The sequence below is a fragment of the Larimichthys crocea genome, chromosome XIII (assembly GCF_000972845.2).
Source record: "Larimichthys crocea isolate SSNF chromosome XIII, L_crocea_2.0, whole genome shotgun sequence".
In the NCBI taxonomy this organism is placed as follows: domain Eukaryota; kingdom Metazoa; phylum Chordata; class Actinopteri; family Sciaenidae; genus Larimichthys; species Larimichthys crocea.
In genome coordinates this window covers 39,284,730-39,304,976 of record NC_040023.1, presented here as the reverse complement: position 1 = coordinate 39,304,976, position 20,247 = coordinate 39,284,730, and the positions used below count along the sequence as shown (strand labels likewise).

The 20,247-nt window shown below is 40.9% G+C and overlaps 2 protein-coding genes across 4 annotated transcripts; one reads left to right on the top strand and one right to left on the bottom strand.

Annotated features, from left to right (window-relative positions):
- Positions 1–108: 108 nt before the first annotated feature.
- On the bottom strand, positions 109–14,984 carry dclk3 (doublecortin-like kinase 3). Of its 3 annotated transcripts, none has more exons than XM_027287282.1 (9): positions 14,884–14,984; positions 9,631–9,729; positions 7,987–8,287; positions 6,791–6,993; positions 5,959–6,090; positions 3,514–4,737; positions 2,042–2,174; positions 1,750–1,917; positions 109–1,659 (listed from the first exon to the last, which is right to left on the bottom strand). In XM_027287282.1, the coding sequence occupies exons 3-9, from the start codon at positions 8,051–8,053 to the stop codon at positions 1,178–1,180; spliced, it is 2,409 nt and encodes an 802-aa protein (XP_027143083.1). In that variant the 5' UTR covers positions 8,054–8,287; positions 9,631–9,729; positions 14,884–14,984; the 3' UTR covers positions 109–1,177. The 3 variants fall into 3 exon arrangements, with proteins under 3 accessions (XP_027143083.1, XP_027143084.1, XP_019119827.1); XM_027287283.1 differs by having other exon boundaries at positions 9,676–9,729; XM_019264282.2 differs by lacking the exon at positions 9,631–9,729.
- fabp3 (fatty acid binding protein 3, muscle and heart) lies at positions 14,983–18,629 on the top strand. Its single transcript, XM_010734804.3, has 4 exons — positions 14,983–15,168; positions 16,645–16,817; positions 17,951–18,052; positions 18,134–18,629. The coding sequence occupies exons 1-4, from the start codon at positions 15,096–15,098 to the stop codon at positions 18,182–18,184; spliced, it is 399 nt and encodes a 132-aa protein (XP_010733106.1). The 5' UTR covers positions 14,983–15,095; the 3' UTR covers positions 18,185–18,629.
- Positions 18,630–20,247: the final 1,618 nt, after the last annotated feature.

Here is a 20,247-nt window from a genome sequence, read left to right as displayed (position 1 = left end):
GGGGTAGGTGGGGCAGGATGTCAGAGTGTCAGCTGTCTGCAATCGGGTGGGTCAGGACTAACCACTCCCATTGGAAGGACAGATATGCCTTATTTGGTCTGTGTGGAATGGCAAAGGGAGCTATACCACCCTCAACTATGCACACACAGTTTACCCAGTAGCTGCATGTGGTCACACCGAGTCCTGTGAAAGCTGGGAAAATCCCATTATGAGTTACTGGGTGAATAAATTTGTCCAAATGTTGCCATAGGTTGCTAAATCGCTGGCTGTGCCAGGACTAATAATTCAAAACAGCAGCCCAACCAAACCCAGTACAAAATAAACACACTGTCAGAAAGATGGCGTTCAAGAGTTTAGTAAATATGGCAAACTTTTACTAAGACTAACATGAAAAGGTCTAAGTTCAGCGGTATTTATAGTTTATGAATGTATAGTAAACAAATGTTGCTGGATAAATGATCCCAGCACAGATTTCTAGGAATCGACATCTTACTGATTTAAAAAAAGAGGATCAAGAATAGCTACTACAAGGAATGGCAGACACGTATCACATATCACATCATCACAGTAAAACATGGTTTGCAAACACAAAAACACTTCAGAAATGTACTAAAATGTCTTTTCATGAATACACAACAACATTAGAAACAATTATAAACTCCAGATCTATTTAAATCCAAACTGAGGCTCCCTTTATCAGCTCTATTCCATTAATTTTCATCTTCATCTTGTAATCCTAGATGGACACATACGTCAGTCATTACACAACACCTCATGATGCATTTATGATTACACACATTTATGGGATTTATCTAGCCTCATCAATCAGACCCTATTCAACCCCAAGAGAGTAAATCACATCATCCGCAGGTCATTCGAGGATTCGACTGATGAGAAATCAGCGGTATTGTCCGTAGCAATAAAAGCGATGTGCCTGATCTAATCACACAGTTAAACAGTAAGGTCAAGTCTGTGGAGGTGAGTGCTGGGTGATGGTGGTGTGAATGTTGTAGTTTTCGGCTGGGTGGGGTCCTACAGGAGAGAATGAGATAAAGAAGCTGCTGCTCGGTTGGAGGATGGGTGGTGCTGCACCTAATTGGTTGAAGTTGATGAATATGGAGGTGACTGCTGTTGGCCATTTTGTTTTGATTGTATCTTAATCTGTGAAGGCTCAGTTTCACCTGGGGGGGTCACCGAGCTGATTGAGTTCAACACACTGACTGGCCGGTCTGCCTGGATCCTGTATTTCTCGACCAGAGTCTATAGAGGTGCACTCTGGTCTCTGTTGACCAGGTGTATCCTTTGTACCTGTCTCTTTTGATCCTTGCTGTAGTGGTTCATCTTCATCTTGTTCTCTCCCTGTGTTCATCTCAGTTTGTCTGCTGGGCTCTCTATGTGTGATTTCTCCCTCCCTGCTGGTGTGTCCTGGTGTTTTGTCTTTGTCTGTCACTGTTTCTGCTGCACTGGACTGAGCTTGTCTATGCACTCTGTCTGGTTCTGCTCCAGTATCTGCTGTGTTCCTCTGAGCTTTGTCTGTGAGTGCCCTCTGCCTGCAAATTGAAGCCATAGCCTTTACCCAGGGATGCAGCAAGGTCTGCTCTGCTGTCAGCCTCACCGTGGGATCTGGTTGAAGAAGAGCTCTGACAAGACCTCTGGCTTCTGCAAACACAACACAATAAGAGACAGATATTTGTGTTTGTTTGTAAAGGAATTTGTGGTAGCACATTTTTATTTATCTGTACTTATCACCTTCTGAGATGGGGTCCCAGTAGGGGGATAGGAAGTGGAGTTGTCCTTGTTTTATTAGCTGGAACAGCTCTTCCTGGTTTCGATCCCGACTTCGAAATGGGGGAAATCCACTCAGCAGGACATAGAGAATAACACCCAGAGCCCACACATCCACCGCAACACCATAACCTGTTGAATCAAACAAGAAAATATTACTACGTTTGTGAAGAAACATTAAAATATTGAGTTACACAAATGCACATTTTAAAGTAAAAAGGGATGTGAAGTTTTTGATTTGTGTAGCAGCACTGACCTGTCTCACAGAGAATCTCTGGGGCTACATATGTAGGTGTCCCACAAATGGTGAAGACTGGTTCGGTCACAACCATAGCAAGACCGAAGTCTCCCAGCTTCAGCCTACAGATGCCAGCAGCAATATGCTCTATCTGAGAGAGAAAGAGGCAGAGTTTAGATTATATTTCTGAGAGCACCCACATGCTTACCCTCGAAACTTGTGTTCCTGCATTTATATTGATAATGATCCAGATATATTAGCTGTAACTTCAGTTAAAAGTTAAATATCATGAATTCTACTAGTGCGCCACAATATGACACAGTGTGACGTGTAAGGTCGACAAAGTATTAAAGGTCCCATATTGTAGAAAGTGTTTTGTTATTATAAAGCAAGTCCAAGTGATATATTAAAAACTATCAAAACACTCAGTTCACAGAAGAATGCACACAATACTGTGTGTATTTACAAACTGCCTCTTTAAACAAGCTGTCAATACTTCCATGTGGTTGTTATGTCACAACTATACACCCATCATCTCGGTAGCCTGCTGTCTGTTACCTGTGGTTGGCCTGGCCGGGCTTCAGTTAGAAAACAATCAGCCAATCAGAAGAGATCATTAATAGTTAAATGCCCAGGAAACAGGAAACAGAGTAGTACTGTATTTACTTCCTCTCTTTTACATTTTTCCTGTAAAAATGGGCATTAAGGGAGGGAGTGTGCGTTACAGTCCCACCATGCACTGCAGCTAGTGCTATCATCTAGTTTCAGTGTCCACCTTCCAATGAACACAGTCAGACCTTGGACCAAATACAACCCCTGAAACCAGCGGTGCCCAGTCTGGTAGGGAATTCATTAGCCTACAGAGGTGGTTCTCTTGCCAGGTCTGACACCTTGCATCACAGGTTCTCCAGAATCATTGAATAAAGTTATAAAGTTTTTGTACAAAATTTGATTCATGGGGACTTTAATGGGACAGAACACAACACAAAGCATCTTATTTAGCTACAGGAGATGTAAAACTATATTTAGATGGTTTTTGGTACTTCACAAATCTATCAGATATATCTTCTTCTTCCAGTAAAACACTGGAAAAGTGTAAAACATGGGGCCTTCTGTCTTGACAGAAGATGAATAAATGCTAGCTAAATACACCCTGACTGATGTCACCCTGAATTACCATTACTATTAATAAACAAACAATAAATAATTTATTGTAATTTTAGGTGAGATTTACTGTCCAAATAGAAGAAAATATGGCTAGTCTTATTAAAGTTCTTTTTGAGTTGAAGGATATCTATTATTATACAAAGAAAAACATTTGTAATTTATCGCTGTTTTCTAAATATTAAAGCCACTATGTATGGATTTTTGTTTTTATCTTTGCCACCCCCTAATGGCAAAAAAAGTATCTAAACTTTTTGCATATAAAAAATACAGCATTCAGATCATTTTTAATTTTTAATTCTAAAAATCACACATGCATCACTCACCAGTAGGTTTTCTGGTTTGAGGTCTCGGTGGACGATACTTTTACAGTGGATGTAGTTCAGTGCTTCACTCACATCCGACACCATCAGTCCTGCCTCCTCCTCTGAAAACTTCCCCCTCTCATTGATGGCCTCAAACAGATCCCCGCCGCTCACCAGCTCCATCACCAGGTAGGAGTGAGTTTGGGTGTGGTGGTGCGCAAAGAGCCGCACAATACGAGGGTGACAGAGGCTACCCAGAAGGCTCAGCTCATTCTGCATCATGTGCTCTCGACCAATCAGCTTGGAGCGTTCGATAACCTTCATGGCAAGGGGTTGTCCGTTGTCACGACGGCAGCATTCTCGCACTACAGCAAAGTTACCATCTCCGACCACACGTCCAATTTCATAGCAACGCTCAATATCTGCCTGGGTGACTTCCCTGTCGTCTGAGGGAAGGTCAAAGGTCGTCGTCTGCTGTGTGTCCTTGGGTACTTGTTCCACATCTGGAAGTGGATTTGAAAGTTCTAACTGGGCGACACTCTTCTCCTCCTCTCTGCTGATTGGCTGAGGAGGTGGCGGGCTTATATGAATGTCCGATTTCCTCACTTCCTCTTCTGTGTAAGAACTTCCTTTTTGCTTCCTGGACACAGGAGGAAGTGGGGCCTTCCCTGACAGGGGATTGATCCGCTCTGCTTCTTGGTGTTTAACTCTCCTTGCTAAGCAGTTTTCACACAGCGTAGGAGATGGTATGTCTGCTTCTCTAAGACTGTCCTCATGTTTAAATGGACCAATGACAGAAGGCTTTCGCTCTCTGACCCCGGCCCTCACACGCAGTCTCTGCAGGTGATTGGGCAGGTGAGCAGGCTTTCGGCTCTTTTTATGACACTTCTGAGCATCTGACTTGTAATTTTCAGGCTGGTGTGTGTCTATACGACGAGGCGGCGGCTGTGTAGTGTGTGTGTGTGTGTTAACGTGATTTTTGACATGTGTATTTGTGTCCTTTTGTGTCTCTTGGTTAGTCTCGCTGCTGTCTGTCCCTTCACTGTATCCACTGTCAGCCTTAGCTGCTTTATCTGGCACTGGACGAAGTCTTTTCTCCCAGGCCCGCAGTGCGTCAGCACGGTAATGGGAATGATCAGGAAACAGCTCCTCCAGAGCCTCCTGCACACCGCTGAGCTCTGGACGAGCCCTACCTAGTGCCAGGAAGGCCACTTCGCCTCGGAAGAAGTCACACACACCCTTCACCTATGGAAAAATAGGAGAATGAGTTAAAATGTACATTTATTTGATGGTCAATCTTTCTTTCTTTGTACATATTCTAAAAGAAAAGTTGACTTGCACTACGCATAGTCTGGAGAAAGGTCAACAGTTTAACTTTAATGTGATAGAGGATTACAGTCTCAAGTGGCATTGCTCATCATTACTCAACATGCGGGTCGGTATGACAGCAGAAAGAGGAGAGGTAATTTGATTTTGTGAACCGTCATTTAAGATCTTTGTAGTATCATTGCAAGCTGGGAAAAAAACACACTTATAAATCATTGAGACCGTGTCCACATATCTATTTTATATCAGCATTTTGTCCCAAACACGCTGTTGACTGAAGGTCAGTGCTTTGCGTGTGTTAAACCAAACACTAGATTACCAACTGAGCAAAGGAAGACAAATTGGAACAATTAAGACGGCAGGAAGACTGCCAGGCTTTGAGGCCAATTTGACACAGTGGCCAAACCGTGTAATGACAGTAATGGTGTCCATCATGTGATGCACACTGGCCCAAAAAAGAAGCAGTGTGAAAGAAGCAGCTGTAAAAAAGCAGATACGTTTTTTTGAGCATCACAACCCCCCACAAAATGACTCATTTCATGATCAGAGGGTGATCCATTCAGTCCAATAACCACATATTTAATCCCCAATGAAATTAGCAGAAAAGATAGCGGCTTGGCCAGCAGAAGTCTTTAGTGTGCTAGCTCTGCGGGCCCCACAACATGAAAGCATGTATAAAGTAATTGTACATGTGGAAATTAAAATCTTTTGGCTTCATGCACCACTGAGCATCTTTCATTAGAATATACAGAGCTCCACCTATGCCGGTATATCCAGTTCTTTTGAATACATCAATGGGAACAATGCCCTGGGGCCTCTTAACTTCAGGAGCCTTGAAAGCTTCAAGCCTGCCATGTGTCAACGTGTTGAGCCAATTTAACTTAACGCTAGTATGGGAGCCACTGACATGAAAAGGGCCTCAAGGTGTGTGTTTTATCTTTTGGCCTTGTCATATATATATATTATAGTCCCTAATAATTATAGTCATTGTTTTGGTTTTACCTCACAGCTAAACCTGAGGCTAGGTTCAGTTCATCACAGAGTGATTTAGGAGGAATGCAGGAGTAGTTAAGAAGGGTTCATCAGAGTATTTTTTGCCATGGGGCTCCCTCACAGGTTAAGCTGACAGTTAAGCCTCACCTCCCGTGCGTGGGTTGTGTACAGGCGTGTGACTCTGGATCTGTGCCAGCGAGGAAACCCCAAAGCCTCTGAGATATCCAATAGCAGCTGCTCAAAGGACACCACACCCCTACGGTTCAACAGGACTGTGACCTTGAAAACACAGAGACAACAATGATGGTCAAGTTATGTAAAGACTGCAGAGTGTAGTTAAGGTGTGTGACACACTGTGAATGACCTACACAGTCTGTACAAGACTGGGACCTTGAAGAAGGCCCAGTCAGTCCTGGCTGACACAAGTCACTCCCTTATTTTGTGTTACTTTTGTGTCAGCCAACACAGGACTGGGGTTACGGGAGGTCCGAGGGCTGGATAGACAGAGCACCCTCCTTCCCTCTCCAGAGGGAGTTTTTCCCTCATCCTAACCCTAACCCCCTAACCCTAACCCAACAGATATAAAAATTAGGTTGTGAAAAGTGCCTTTGCATGGTTTTTACCTCTTTAGTTCATCAGGAAACCCCTCTTATGCACTGTTAAACTGCAATGTCAATTTATTAACAGCTTATTAACATTAATAACTGCAGGTCATATGACTTATTATAAGGTGTTATTATAAGGTGAAACCCCCATGAGGATCAGAAACAATGTGTTACAAACTGCATAACTGCATTATTACTGAATAGAAAGCATCAAAAGAGACTTTACAACCTCTAAACCAACCTCAAAATATGTTCCTATTAAGAGCTTATAACTAATCTATGAAGTATTAGTAAAAACCTATTAATAAACCTATTAGCTACAACCTATAAACCTTTTTTAAAAGTTACTGAGGAATGGTGAAATTTGAGTTCACCTTGCGTAGTGTGTTTTGACTACAGGGGCGGACGATGGTGACCAGATGTGGTCTCTCTGCGCTCTCATCTGCATGCCGGGTGTGGAAGAGAGGGAGGTGAGGAGGATGGATGTGGGACCTGTGCACCTGTCCTGTAGGGTGAGGCTGAATGGGCCACGGCTGGGGTGCCCCACCTGCACGCTTCAACAAGGGGGCAGGAGGAGCTGAATCAGAGAGAGGGAGGGGGTGGAAGTAGAACAAAGACAGAAAGTAAGAGTTGGATTATTGAAAGTGTACTTATAACACTGACGTCATCACACCATTGTTTTCTTCTGGACTTGTACACAAAAAGAAACTCATAAGTAACACAACACCAGTTCCTCATCCTGTGTGTGAGTGTGTGTGCGTGTGTGTGAAAACAAATCCGGCTGATCAGATTTGAGTGTTTTCCATCACATGGAGTGCAAGGGCCATTTGAGATTCTTCAAGCACCTTGCCCCACCGGCTGAATTATTTAGGCTTCCTTAAGTCATGCAGACCCACACACACAACCTAACAAAAGCTTGCTTGACCTGATTAGGGCTGAGCTGAATCTGCATGATTAATGAAGCATTAGAGACACGCAGCATCTTTGACGTTTCACTTTCTGGCACTGACAGAGACACAGAGATAATATCTGTCCGGTCAGCGGGGGTTTAGTTTTTTTGTTTTGTTTTCAAATGAAGAACAACAGACAGAAACACAAGACCCCTATACCTTTAACATGATCAGCCCCCTCTTTTAACAAGACACCACTGACCCCCTGAGAGTGAACAACAGCACGCAGGGTCACACACACTTAACAATAAAAGCCTTTCACAGAGGACACAGAAAAACTCATTTAGCCTAAATATCTCATAAAGAGCCAGCTGTTGCCAGTCGAGAAAGGCTGAATCAGGTTTTTTTGGGGGGCCTTAGAGATGTGTGGTGTGGTGGAGGATATATAACAGTTTCAGGACTCCACCTGTAGTGAAAAAAGCATCACATAAATCATAATATTTTACATTTCTACAGCTCAAATGGAGTCACAGTGTTTAAAATCATGAAAAGTAAAACACACAGGCCATTAAGTGTACAGACTTTTAAAAACTAATATTTGTAATAAAGAGTCTTGGTTGTAACACTCAGTTTTTAAGTATTTAAAGTGTAAAATCAATTCATTTAGATCATCCACTCACCTGCTGTTCTCCATTTAACGTTACGGGCCGCCTCGCAGCCGTACTGGGCTCTCTGTGAGGACGTCATGGCTTCCCAAAACAACACATGAATTCAAAATTAATTATTATTATTATTTTCATTCACTTTTTATTCCTCCATGAGTTTGTTGCTGCTGTCATGTCCTCGCCTGTTAGCCTCAGTAAGGTAACGGGATGCGCTGTGAGATGACCGGACCTTGATGTAGCGACACTGGTTGCCATGGATACGCGTCAAGTTGGACGTTGTTTACAGGAAGAGAGAGATGCCGGAAGCTGAGCGATTCTGTCATCAAAATAAAATATTTTGAATGGGTGAATATTGTCCTGTTGGTTGACTATTTACAGAGAAACAAACTTTTTGATCACACACGTGACTGTCGTCTACCTTAGAAGTCCATTAAAGCTACTATTGTCGCTTATCAGAGGACTGGATAGGTTTTATTTTGAAGGTTCCGACCGGAATTATGTTTTACTTTGTCGAGACTTGAAACTAAAGAAGCTCACGTGAGTGAGAAGAAATATTTTTTTAGTTAAAGTTGCAGCTGAACTTTACATCTTATTGCTGTCTGTAGCTGTTGGGGTGTTTTAATTCATTATTGAATTCATTAATTTAGTTAAACTGGTCAATTTAAGCTGCTGACACGTCTGCATCACCTTAGAGCAGCCAAAAGGCTTTGTACAATTATATTTCTATATAAATGCTAAATCAATTGACATAGATCCAATTATTTATTTATTATTTATTATTATTATTTATTTATTTATAAATTCAATTAATTATTCACATGTTTACAAATAGCTAATACAAACTTATATCATCCCAGTAAAATTGAATAAAATGGTAAAGTGTTTAGAGGAAAAGGGGACGGTGTTGCTGTGTTTGAGAATGCTCAAAAGTACAATATTTTAGGAAAATAAAATATGTGGGTAAGAATGCTCCCCTGCAAGTCAGGCTGGAACAATATACAAATGCCCTCTGTAGTAGATATGTTGTATATTTGCAACATACCTTGAAAGATTTACATATATAGTTAGAGGGGAAAGAACATTTAGTAAAATACGGAAACCTTTTTTAGAACTTTTAAAACCTGAGAATGTTGCATCTTTGTTTAATACTTTATTGTATAACATACTTATACATTTGTGCATTCTGTTTCTTTTAACAAAATAATTGCTTGTTTATTGTTGTCGTGGCCATTGTCATTTGTTTGTTGTCTACATGTGAAAAAAGTCAATAAGTTACTAAAAAAGATGAATATATTCATGTAAGTTTTATTTCATGTCATAGGACCTGACAAGGGGTTGCAAGCTAAATGTAAGGGACCTTGGTGATGATCAGATGATCAACAGTAGAAAAAAGGAGTTCAAAACATAATATATTACTGCTACATAGACTTTCCTCTTTGCTTTATTCTCATAAATTACTGGATCATTTCCTCCTAAAGACCATAAAACCATGTAATTGCATGTCATCACCCATCTCTTTCTCCCCCTTTATTTCCTGTCAACTCGAATCACTATCTGTTGAAGATAAATCCACCCTAAAATTACTTTAAAAGATTTTACACCTCTCAAATCTACACCATAGAGTATAATTTGTGTGTATCTGCAGACAGTAAACTCCACCTCGTATTGTGAAAACCTCCATTTCACAGAAGGACATTACTTCACCTCTGTTTCCTCAGTGGCGGCTACAGCACTTGTTGAAACCTGTTTCTGTGTCAGCTGGAGAGTAAATGAGGGATAAAAAAAAGTGCATCAGTTCTCACACAAAACCTTTTGTATCTCAATGACTGGAAGAAAGTTATGGTGTAAAATCACTCTGACAGAGGGGGTAGAGGGACTGCCAGTCACAGGGGTCTCAGTTACCATAGTTTCACTGGAGGAATCCAATACTCTGCCTCTCACACACACAGTGTCCGGTTGATCTTTTAATACACTGCCCCCCGTGGTTCAGTCTCCAAGGATACTGTTAATATTGGATCAGGAAGCAACTAACTCCTATTCCGGCTTCTTATTTGTGTGAGTATGTGTGTGTGTGCATTCAGGATCTTAAATCCCTAAAAGACATTAGGACGCCCCATTATTCTATTTTTAAGATGGTGGTGAAAACAAGTTGAGCTCCTGGTGGATTCATGATTGATTATGTGGCATTTGGGGATCATTTTATAACTTTTTCACCAGACACACTCACAGCAGCACTGATTCTGTTTTAGGGTTGAAAATTTGACTATACAATACATTAGTTCTTGTGTTAATTTTGCAATATTTTGCCCACAAGTGCCAAACCAATAAGACCCCTAGCAGTGATGGGATAGTAGTGCACCATCAGTGTCTGACCACCAGAGGAGGCAAGTGTACCAACACCCATGTCCCAACATGGACGTTCTCAAAGTGGTTCCTTGTAAGGACTATCCCATGCAGCTGATTCTGACAACTTTCTGTACTCTGTAAGAAGAGGGAGGGAAATCTGACCGATTGACTAAGTGCCGCGTCCTTAAAAGACTCTATCCTCTATCCGTCTGTTTTTTCCTCCTCTGGTGCACCAGAGGATTTAAAGAATAAGGAAAGCAATCTGAGGCCCATCTGCAGAGGTAGCACATGACACATAAACAATACTCTGCAGTTGTTCATTATAAATAATAACTAATGATGAATAAATCAGGGTTGACAGGATGTTTTGTCCTCCTTAAGTGTAATAAGATTTAGTTCATGAGGGGATCCCCTGTGCAATGAGCAGTTTGACCACAAACCTTGTTGAAAACAGCTGTAAAACATCTGGACTTAACTTAACAAATATAAACTTGACTGGTTGTTGTAAAAAGATATTTTATAAACATTTAACTAATATAACAAACTGCAGTTTTAGTGAATTATTAGCCCCAAAAATGTAATTAATAAATAAATAAAGTTATTTGTTACAGTGTGTATACTGTATAAAAGGTGTCTTCAATCCACAATACGAAAATGGATGTTTAAAAGTCTACTGTTCGTGCTGTAATCTGAGTCATGCACACTCATGATGCTGTGATTCACTTTTAATAAGAAGATAAGATGCGCAGAAGTAACGAGAGAGACAGCAGATTTAATGATTTAACAAATTAGTGTGTGTCTCTCAGAGAAGGGAGTGGCATTATCCAGATGTTTATATCGTTGCATTACTGACACAGTCACACACACACACACACACACAGATACACAGGAAAGCCTGGAAGAACTATCAACATTCCTGTAATACTGCTGTTCCTATTCTGGGAAACTGTTCTGGGAATAAATCCTGTTCAGCGTTCCAGGCTTCCAAGCCTTCTCCTTATGTCAGTTTAACATACTTACACATACTTACAGATGCATGTTTAGATAAAGGTATGTGTTCAGGCCAAACACAGACAGCGCAGGGTTTAGCTGGATGTATATACGGGCTACGTGTGATCACATCAGAGGTCAACAACCTCCAACAGCAGTCTAGCCTGAAACATTGATTTTGTTATGAACATGAAGATCAGACAAGTTCAACTCAATAGAAAGATGCACAAACAGGTTAAAGACATTGAACATGTAATCACTTATGTCTCTTTGTGCATTGATATAATGGATCGATAGCTTAATCTTACACCATGTGTTCGAATCCTACATAAAGAGAGTGTGTGCAGTGGAGTTTCTTGCCCAAAATTGCCGGAGGAACTTGTGAGGTGTGTGCAGTATATCATAGGATTACATAAGATTAAACACACATGTTGAAACTCACTCACTCAGCCACAGACAGCCTGTGAACATGTTCTAGGCCAGACCTTTCACCTCCTCTCCCTCCCTCCTCCTCCTCCATATGTCTCCCTCACAGCTGTTTTGTCAAATGTCAGACACATGCACACCATAGATTCATTTTATTACACACACACACATGTGCCAATTTAGATACACTTACACACAGGAAAGGAGGGAACTGGAGGACAAGGGCAGTGGGACAGGGTGTGTAATGTGGTGTGATGTGATGTAACAGCATTCACCATCGATTTTTTGTTCCCCTAATGCCTCCTTTTTCAGAGCAAAAGTGCATGTGTGTGTGTCTAAATGTGTGTGTGTGTGTGTTAGTTTTAATGTGTTTGTTATTACACAACTTCCAGAAATCATCAGACCGACTGCAGAGTGGAGACATTTCATCAGACAGCAAAAGAATAAGAGGACATTTGTGCTTATCAATGAATGCCGCTGTGTGTGTGCGTGTGTGTGTGTGTGTGTGTGTGTGTGTGTGTGGGTGGGTGTGAGCTCATTTGAATTTTAGTTATTGAGGGTATTTATGGCAAGTAAGGACTTGTTGGCCTATCTCCAAGATTTTATCTTGAAACTGCTCTTGAGGGGGTCTTCGTCAGCTTTAAGTTACACAACAGTTACACTTATTTGATGAGATGACAGAGACCGGTCTGCAAAAAATGGAAATAGAAAGAAAATGTGATGATGTGCAAATCACTGAAACTGCTCATTTTCAGTTTGATGCCAGCAGCATGTTTCCAAAAAGCTGAACAGGGTCAACAAAAGTCTTAAAAGTTGTGAAATGCTGAAAAAAGTTGGTGGAACATCTCACAATGAATGTGGTCAACTGGCAATAGGTTAGTGACATAATTTGGTACCGAAAGAGCAACCCAGAGGGGCTGAATCTTTGTGAAATAAAGATAAAGAGGGGATCACCACTCTGTGAAAGACTGCACTGGAAAATAGTGCAACAATTGAAAAGAATAATGTTTCTGGACATCACTGCATGGGCTGAAGAGCACTTCCAAAAACCATCATCTGTGAACACAGTCCATCACTGCACCCACAAATGACAGCTGAAACTTGACCATGCAAAAAACATATATAGAGTAAAAATATTAAATTCTAAAGAGGAGTTATCAGAGTTATCATGACATATCAGCATCAGTTCAAAAGCCAGCATCCATGGCTGCATGGGGTGCATTAGTACACATGGCATGATGGGAAACCTGCACCATCCTATCAATAAAGGTAGCATTAATGCAAAACAAAACATACAGGTTTTAGAGCCACACATGCTGCCAAATGGATGACGCCTTTTTCAGGAATGGCCTCTCTTCTTTCTACAAAACATTCTCACCTACTACAACAACACGGCTGTGTAGTAAAAGAGAAAAACTGGCTTGTCTGCAGTTCTGACTTACGTACTGAAAATGTTTAGCACATTTTCAAACTAAAATATGGCAAAGGAGACACGAAGCTCCTGAGCAAGTGAAATCCTAAATCAAGCAAGAGGATTACAGCAAAGACTTGTCAGTTAAAAGATACAGGGTGTTGTTAAAAGGAGAGGGATTCAACAGAGTGGCTCTCTGGTGTGTTTTAAGAGGACTCCCTACAGGAGAATAAGATGAGTATAACCATGAAACTCCTGCAGATGATTACTTACATAAAGTTTAAATGTGTAAATATGCATTTTGTGTTTTTCTACAAAATGTGCTAATCTGCAGATATTTCTAGACCAGAAATCTAACAGTTGGGTTTATTTAAGTTCATGTTAATAATGTGGTAATGTACATCTAGAAAACAAAAACAAGTTTTTATCTGTGGCACTGTAGATAACCTTCCAACACAACTTGACACTGTTCACTGCCATCATGTGCACGTGTGTTTATAAGTGTATGCACAACACACACACTACCTTTATACCCCGACAGGCCAGAATGAGGTCAGTAAAAGTCAAACACACACAAACCATGTGGAAAACCTGAGGAAGATAAAAGTAGTGAGGCTGTGATGAGGAGGGGGGGCGGACGACTATCATGACTGACATTCTTTTTAACCTTTAACAAACAACCAACCCCCCCATAAAGAAAAACAATCACCGCCTCAACCCTACCCTCAAGCTAAATCTGTTTTTCTTCTCAATCTGCCTCTGACAGTGGGGACTTGCTCATCCACCCCTCCCCCACCCCTTTCTTTACTCTGTCTTTTATGCTCTTCAGCCTGGGTGGCTTCACAGTGGCCTTGTTGCACTCTCAGATCTTCCCTCAGTTACTCTTCCTACATAGTTCAAACTCACATGTTCTTTGCAGCCTCAACAGCAATCATATAAAATGAATAAATATATATAAATAATATAAATCATCTGCTCAGTGCTGTGACTTTCATCCATTTTCTGCAGCATAATTTAACGGTATATAGTTGAATTTCATACTTTTATAATTCTCTTTACTTTTATGTTGTTGTTTTTTTTATAGTTTTCTATTTGTAAAAATCTTTGCACAGGTTTAACTTAGCACAGGTTTAACTTCTTAGCACAGGTTTAACTTAGCAAAGGTTTAACTTCTTTGCACAGGTTTAACTTCTTTGTACAGGTTTAACTTAGCACAGGTTTAACTTCTTAGCACAGGTTTAACTTAGCACAGGTTTAACTTCTTAGCACAGGTTTAACTTAGCACAGGTTTAACTTCTTACCACAGGTTTAACCTAGCACAGGTTTAACTTAGCACAGGTTTAACTTCTTAGCACAGGTTTAACTTCTTTGCACAGGTTTAACTTAGCACAGGTTTAACTTAGCAGAGGTTTACCTTCTTAGCACAGGTTTAACTTCTTAGCACAGGTTTAACTTAGCACAGGTTTAAGTTAAAATTCAGATTCATCTTATACATATTATATATTTAATCTGCTGTTATATGTTTGTTTATTCCATGGTGTTATGCAGTAGGTTCATTTTGTCTAGCTGAATAGATCAAACATACCAGTACACTAGTTTATGCTATGCTACAAAACAGACTCATTCTCATTTGCCTGGTAACCATGACTGCAAAAACAGATGTATCACACTCTGCCTCTCTTTGTCTCCATCACTCATGTCACTCCTCCCCCCTCTCCACCCCTGCACTCCCTGCTCACCCTGATGACGTCAAGAACAGCCGGTATAAATCCAGCCAGTAGCATCGCAGCACAGCCCGTCTGCTGACTACACTCTTCCCCTCGCTCCCTCTCTCTCTCTCCCCGTCTGTGTCGCTCGCTCTGCAGCCTCTCTCTCTCTCACACACACACTCTCTCACTCTCATACACCGTCACCCTCCTTCACAGTCTCATTCCTCCACACCGCTGCAGACATGGCTGAAGCTTTCGTTGGCACATGGAACCTCAAGACGAGCGAGAAATTTGATGATTACATGAAGGAGCTGGGTAAGTGTGTGTTTCTGTGTGTGAGCATGTGTGTGTGTGTCTGTTAGATGTAGGTGTGTGCGCATGCGTGTGTAACAGGAGAGGATGCTGCATGTGAGCACATGTGAGACTGGGGCGTGCAGGAGAGGGATAAAACGCCAACGGTGTGTTTAAATTGTTAACGGAGCTGTTAATGGAGGGTGTAAGTAAAAATATAAAGGGAGGGGCAATGAAGTGGAAATCAAAGAGGGAACCAACATGGTGAATGGTGGTTTAAAAAAAGAAAAAAAAAGAAGAGGAATTGGGGTGTGAAGAGAAAGAGGGGTCGAGATAAGGAAAGACAGATGGGAACCAGGGGGGGAGGAAAAAGAGGAAGACTGGTTGACCGCATGGCCTAAGTGCTGGAAACAAGGGAGGGGCTCTGCTTTAGAGGAGGAAGAAAAAAAATCAACCCCACTGTGAGAAAGTGTGAATGGCAAGCAACTGGTATTCACACACACACACACACACACACACACACACACACACACACTGGAGTATAATGTGGGTGACCCCCTACTCAAAGCTGTTCATTGTCTGAGGCCGTGGGGAGGGGTTGAATACTAAAGATGGTCCCAGTGCCAAGAAGATAATGGGACGAGGAGAATGTGGCGAAGAAGTGGGATTAGAAATATCTCACACACACACACACACACACACTCTTGTACATAGTTTGGTGTGAGTCTGTGTGTGACGTGGGCAGGTGCGTTGTTTTTTTACAACCTTGAAGAATGCGGGGTTGTGTGTGTGTGTGTGTGTGTGTGTGTGTGTGTGTGTGTGTGTGTGTGTGTGTGTCAGAGAGAGCGTGAGAGACATTCATGCCCAGTGACCTCCACGCCGTATTAACATCGACCCATATGCTCCAGTCACTATAGGAACCAGGCTTTTTAACCTCTAACCCGACCAATGAAGCGTCTCTGCACACACACGCAGAACAAACACGCAAAGTGACTTTTTGTCTCTAAGAGATGACGGAGAAAAAACTTCTACTAGTCAATGAAATGAACTCTTGATCTCTGTATCTCTCTCTCTCTCACACACACACCCTAAAGGGAAAGCAAATAATCTGTGCACACACACACACAGATGCATGCCCGGACAGGCAGTCAGGTCAATAGGACCCTGCAGCGTTTAAAAACACATGGTGCAGGTTGGGGCAGTAGACAAACAGAGATTAGAGAGTGTGTTGGTTGAAGGAGAAGCAAAGGGCAAATGCATGACGACTACTGTGAACCTTCCACTGCCACCTCATGTTCACACTGTGAAAATATTTATAAAATTATGCAGATATTTATTATTAAAATGTTTTAGCACGCACAACTTAAACACCTCTTAGATCAAGAAATATCTTTACAATCTTGACGATCTGCCGTGGCTGTAGACTCAAAGTTAAAGTTAACACAATGTTCTATGTACTCCCCTTTTAAGCCAATCACAATGCGTCTTTGTCGTCCACAGGCGTGAGCTATCCCGTCCGTAAGTTGGGCGGCATAACCAAACCCACCACTATCATCTCAGTGGAGGGCGACACGGTGACAGTGAAGACCCAGAGCACCGTCAAGAACACAGAGCTCTCCTTCAAGCTGGGAGAGGAATTTGACGAGACCACCGCCGATGACAGGAAGGTCAAGGTGAGAGGAATACCTACACCCAAAGGCAAAACCTTTTAATTGTACTGAAACAATGTTCAAAAAACAAAAACTCAAAGGTTTAAGTGGCTCACAAACTCACTACACATAAAAAAAAAAGCTGAAGTATTCATAATAACAGGGATAATTACAGTCATTATTATGATTGTCATAGTCGTCATTCTTGTTTTTGAATGTGGACAGGAGGAGGGGAGTGAGAGAACATTACGAACATAAAACGAGCCCTCAGAGGGGGTAGAAGGTGAAGGGGTATGACCCGTGGATCATATGGTTCAGGGGTAGTAAATGGGGTGAAAAGGGCTGCTGAGCAGATGCTCACTGGTGCTTCAAAGTGAGAGTATGTAGACTTAATAACACATTCCTACTCTTACAAATAAAGAGCTATATTCACAAACTATAAGACACATCCTTAACCAATTTACAATACTCAGAGGTTTTGCTGCTACAGCCTGAGTTGACCTGGTAAGACCAGGTGCTAAAGGTTAACAAACCTCAGATAGATATAGCTGTCTGTCAACATTACTGAGTCAGTTTACTTCACCTCTCTTCTGTACTTGTCCTATTTTCACCCTACGTTAACCATCGTCTTGTAATTGTTACCCGCGACAGCTGAGGCTGCTGCTGAGCTTAAGTTACACAGGTTAACATTTTTCTGACGCTGCCAGGTCGAGGCCGAGCTAATTGTAACTTTACTTCATTGAACTTTATATAGTGTTTGGAAGTTTAATCTGTATCACTGCATTATATTTTAATTATTTAGTTATTATATATTTATTCAATATTTAGCATGGCTAACTATATTCTATATAAATATATATATATATGGGTACAAATTACAGTATTTGTCTACAAAAAGTACTGAAATAGAAGTGTAAGGTAGCTTAAAATACCCAAACAAATAAATAAGTGCCTCATAAATCAAAATAAAACAAAAACAAAACCTCAAATAATTTTATCCTGGGATTATTAAAGTGTTTCTAATTCTGATAAATGTACTTTAACAAATGTACTTAGTTATTTAATGGACCAAACTTTCATTCATGAGATGATTAATATGACATTGTGTGTACTCTGGTATAATAAACTCTCTTTTGTTTGTCTCGGTTTGGCTGCAGTCCATTGTAACAATAGAGGAGGGAAAGATGGTGCACATACAGAAGTGGGACGGCAAAGAGACCAGCCTGGTCAGGGAAGTCGATGGCAACGCCCTCACACTGGTGAGTACTCAATCAAAATTTGCATATTTAATATCTGTATGTGTGTGTGTGTTTAACTGTGTCTCTCTTTCTCCATCACAGACACTCACACTCGGAGAAGTCGTCTGCAAACGTCACTATGAGAAGGCATAGTAAGCTCCAACACTGAAACCTCCCTCCGGCATCAACGTGCATCAGCTAAATCCAAGCAACCCACCTCAACTCAGGCCATGCAAACCCTGCATATGGCTGCTGCCCCTCGATCCCCATTATCGTCCCTTTATACTGTACACACAGTGTTAACATTACTGATGACTGTGACCTCCCTTTTCTCCCCGTCCTTCTCTTTATACTGTTCCCTCTATTGTTTGAAACACTGAATAAATTCCAATGATTTGTTCTTGTATTTTTTTCTCAAAATTGCAGTTCTGCATATGTTTTTTTTTTTTGTTTTGTTTGTTTTTTTAGAAAACGTGTTATGCATGGTGCCTAGGACAAACCTGGAAAAGTGTTTGAATTTAAAAGTTTGCCTATTGAAACCTGGAAAAATGAAAATAAAAGTGTCTACACTGTTAGACAAAGTGGTGAAACAGTGGAATTTTATGTGTTTTTGTCTTGAGTGTTCATACAAGTTTACTCAGCTGGGAAGTATAAAAAAAAAAAATAGCTGATATCCATGAGGAAAAATTCACATTATTGACATTTGCTGTTGAATTTCAGTAACAAAGTGTAATACAAATTATTGCTCTAGCAGCTTTAGCTCAAGGTCGCAAGGAAAAATTAGATTTGCTGTCACGAATTTGGACACTTTGTGGGTGTGGTGATCTTGAAAGTCCTTCATGATCTGAGCTAAGAGCGGATCTAAAGAGTGTGACCACAGTTTCCATCACAACTGTTTTACAGGGATACACAGGAAGGTTAATTATAGCTCCTGCTACAGTGTGTGTGTGTGTGTGTGTGTAAGCGTGTACCTACAACTGTACATACTTGCCTTTGGCCTGGCTAGGTGAGGGGAAAGTTTTGTTAAACCTTGTAGTAATGTGTTCGGTACTTATACTTGTACATTGTGCTTTCTAAATTGGGATCATTCCCTCCCTCGGAAGATTGACATCATGTGCCACTGCAAGCCTGCCAACTAGAGTCAGGGTGAAGAGGTGAAAGGCTGCAGGACGATCCAGGACACCTTCTGCCACCCCCTCCTCAGGTTACTCTGAACTGAAATGGTCACAAGAAGAGATGATCCACACAGAATGCAAAAATAGAGATAAGGAGTAGAGCTTTCGTGTGCCATTTATATATAAATACATCCACAAATTAGTGTTTAGGAGGAAAGTAAAGACACAAAGTGACACAAGAGATCAGAAAACTTGAACTACATACTATATATTTAGCTAAAAGTCATGGTTTAAACTCTCTCCAACTCTAAATTGTAGCTCTGGGATTATTATGCCTTGTATGGATCACGCACAGTGACAGATCTTCCGTGTTTTCTCAGCTGTGAAGTATTATAGAGCATTTACACTGTTGAGCCCATCTGAAAGCTATCAATTAATCCATATAAATAATAATATAATATTTTAGACATCCTATTCATTCACAAGAATAAAAAAGTGGCAAGTCTACAGTATACGCTGACTAACGCAAGAAAAAACAAATATGTGCAACAAATTTAGTTACATAATTTGAGTTTGAAAGTATACACTATACTAAATTATACTGCTTTAAAATACTAATAATGGAGACAGTTTAGTTTGGAATTATAGCAGTGCAGTAGCATGGTAGTGTGGATGGATTGCCATGAAACGGTTTCCTCAGATTTAATTGTAATAACATTGTTTTAAGATGTTTTAACCTCTGCTGTGTCAACACAATGTTAACAGATTTACAAGATTAATTGGACATTTCCTTTTGCAACTATAAATGTTACATATTTCAAGGATATCCTGTATGGGGAAAACCCCAGATCTAAATCAAACAATGTAAAAAATATAAGTCTTTCTATTAAGTGATTGTGGTAAAATGCAGCACAAACTCACATTTATTGTTTTGGGATGATACCAAATTTAAGTTTAACTGGCCACATTGAATTTATCTTGTACATCTGTCTGCTGCTCTGAGGAGGAGTCTTGAGGCTGACCAGTGGACCGGACTCATTGCCAGAGGAGTGAACTGGACTTGTGTCAAACCAGCTGGAAACTATTTCTCTACAATCCTGC

What these genes read in the sequence shown, in the direction of transcription:
- dclk3 (XM_027287282.1), bottom strand. Translation starts at nt 8,053, where the DNA reads ATGACGTCCTCACAGAGAGCCCAGTACGGCTGCGAGGCGGCCCGTAAC. An exon ending in CGTTAAATGGAGAACAGCAG is followed by an intron (nt 6,994 to 7,986) that starts GTGAGTGGATGA and finishes TCTCTGATTCAG; the next exon opens with CTCCTCCTGCCCCCTTGTTG. An exon ending in CTGGGACCCCATCTCAGAAG is followed by an intron (nt 1,660 to 1,749) that starts GTGATAAGTACA and finishes TTGTGTTTGCAG; the next exon opens with AAGCCAGAGGTCTTGTCAGA.
- fabp3 (XM_010734804.3), top strand. Translation starts at nt 15,096, where the DNA reads ATGGCTGAAGCTTTCGTTGGCACATGGAACCTCAAGACGAGCGAGAAA. An exon ending in TGATTACATGAAGGAGCTGG is followed by an intron (nt 15,169 to 16,644) that starts GTAAGTGTGTGT and finishes TGTCGTCCACAG; the next exon opens with GCGTGAGCTATCCCGTCCGT. An exon ending in ATGGCAACGCCCTCACACTG is followed by an intron (nt 18,053 to 18,133) that starts GTGAGTACTCAA and finishes TCTCCATCACAG; the next exon opens with ACACTCACACTCGGAGAAGT.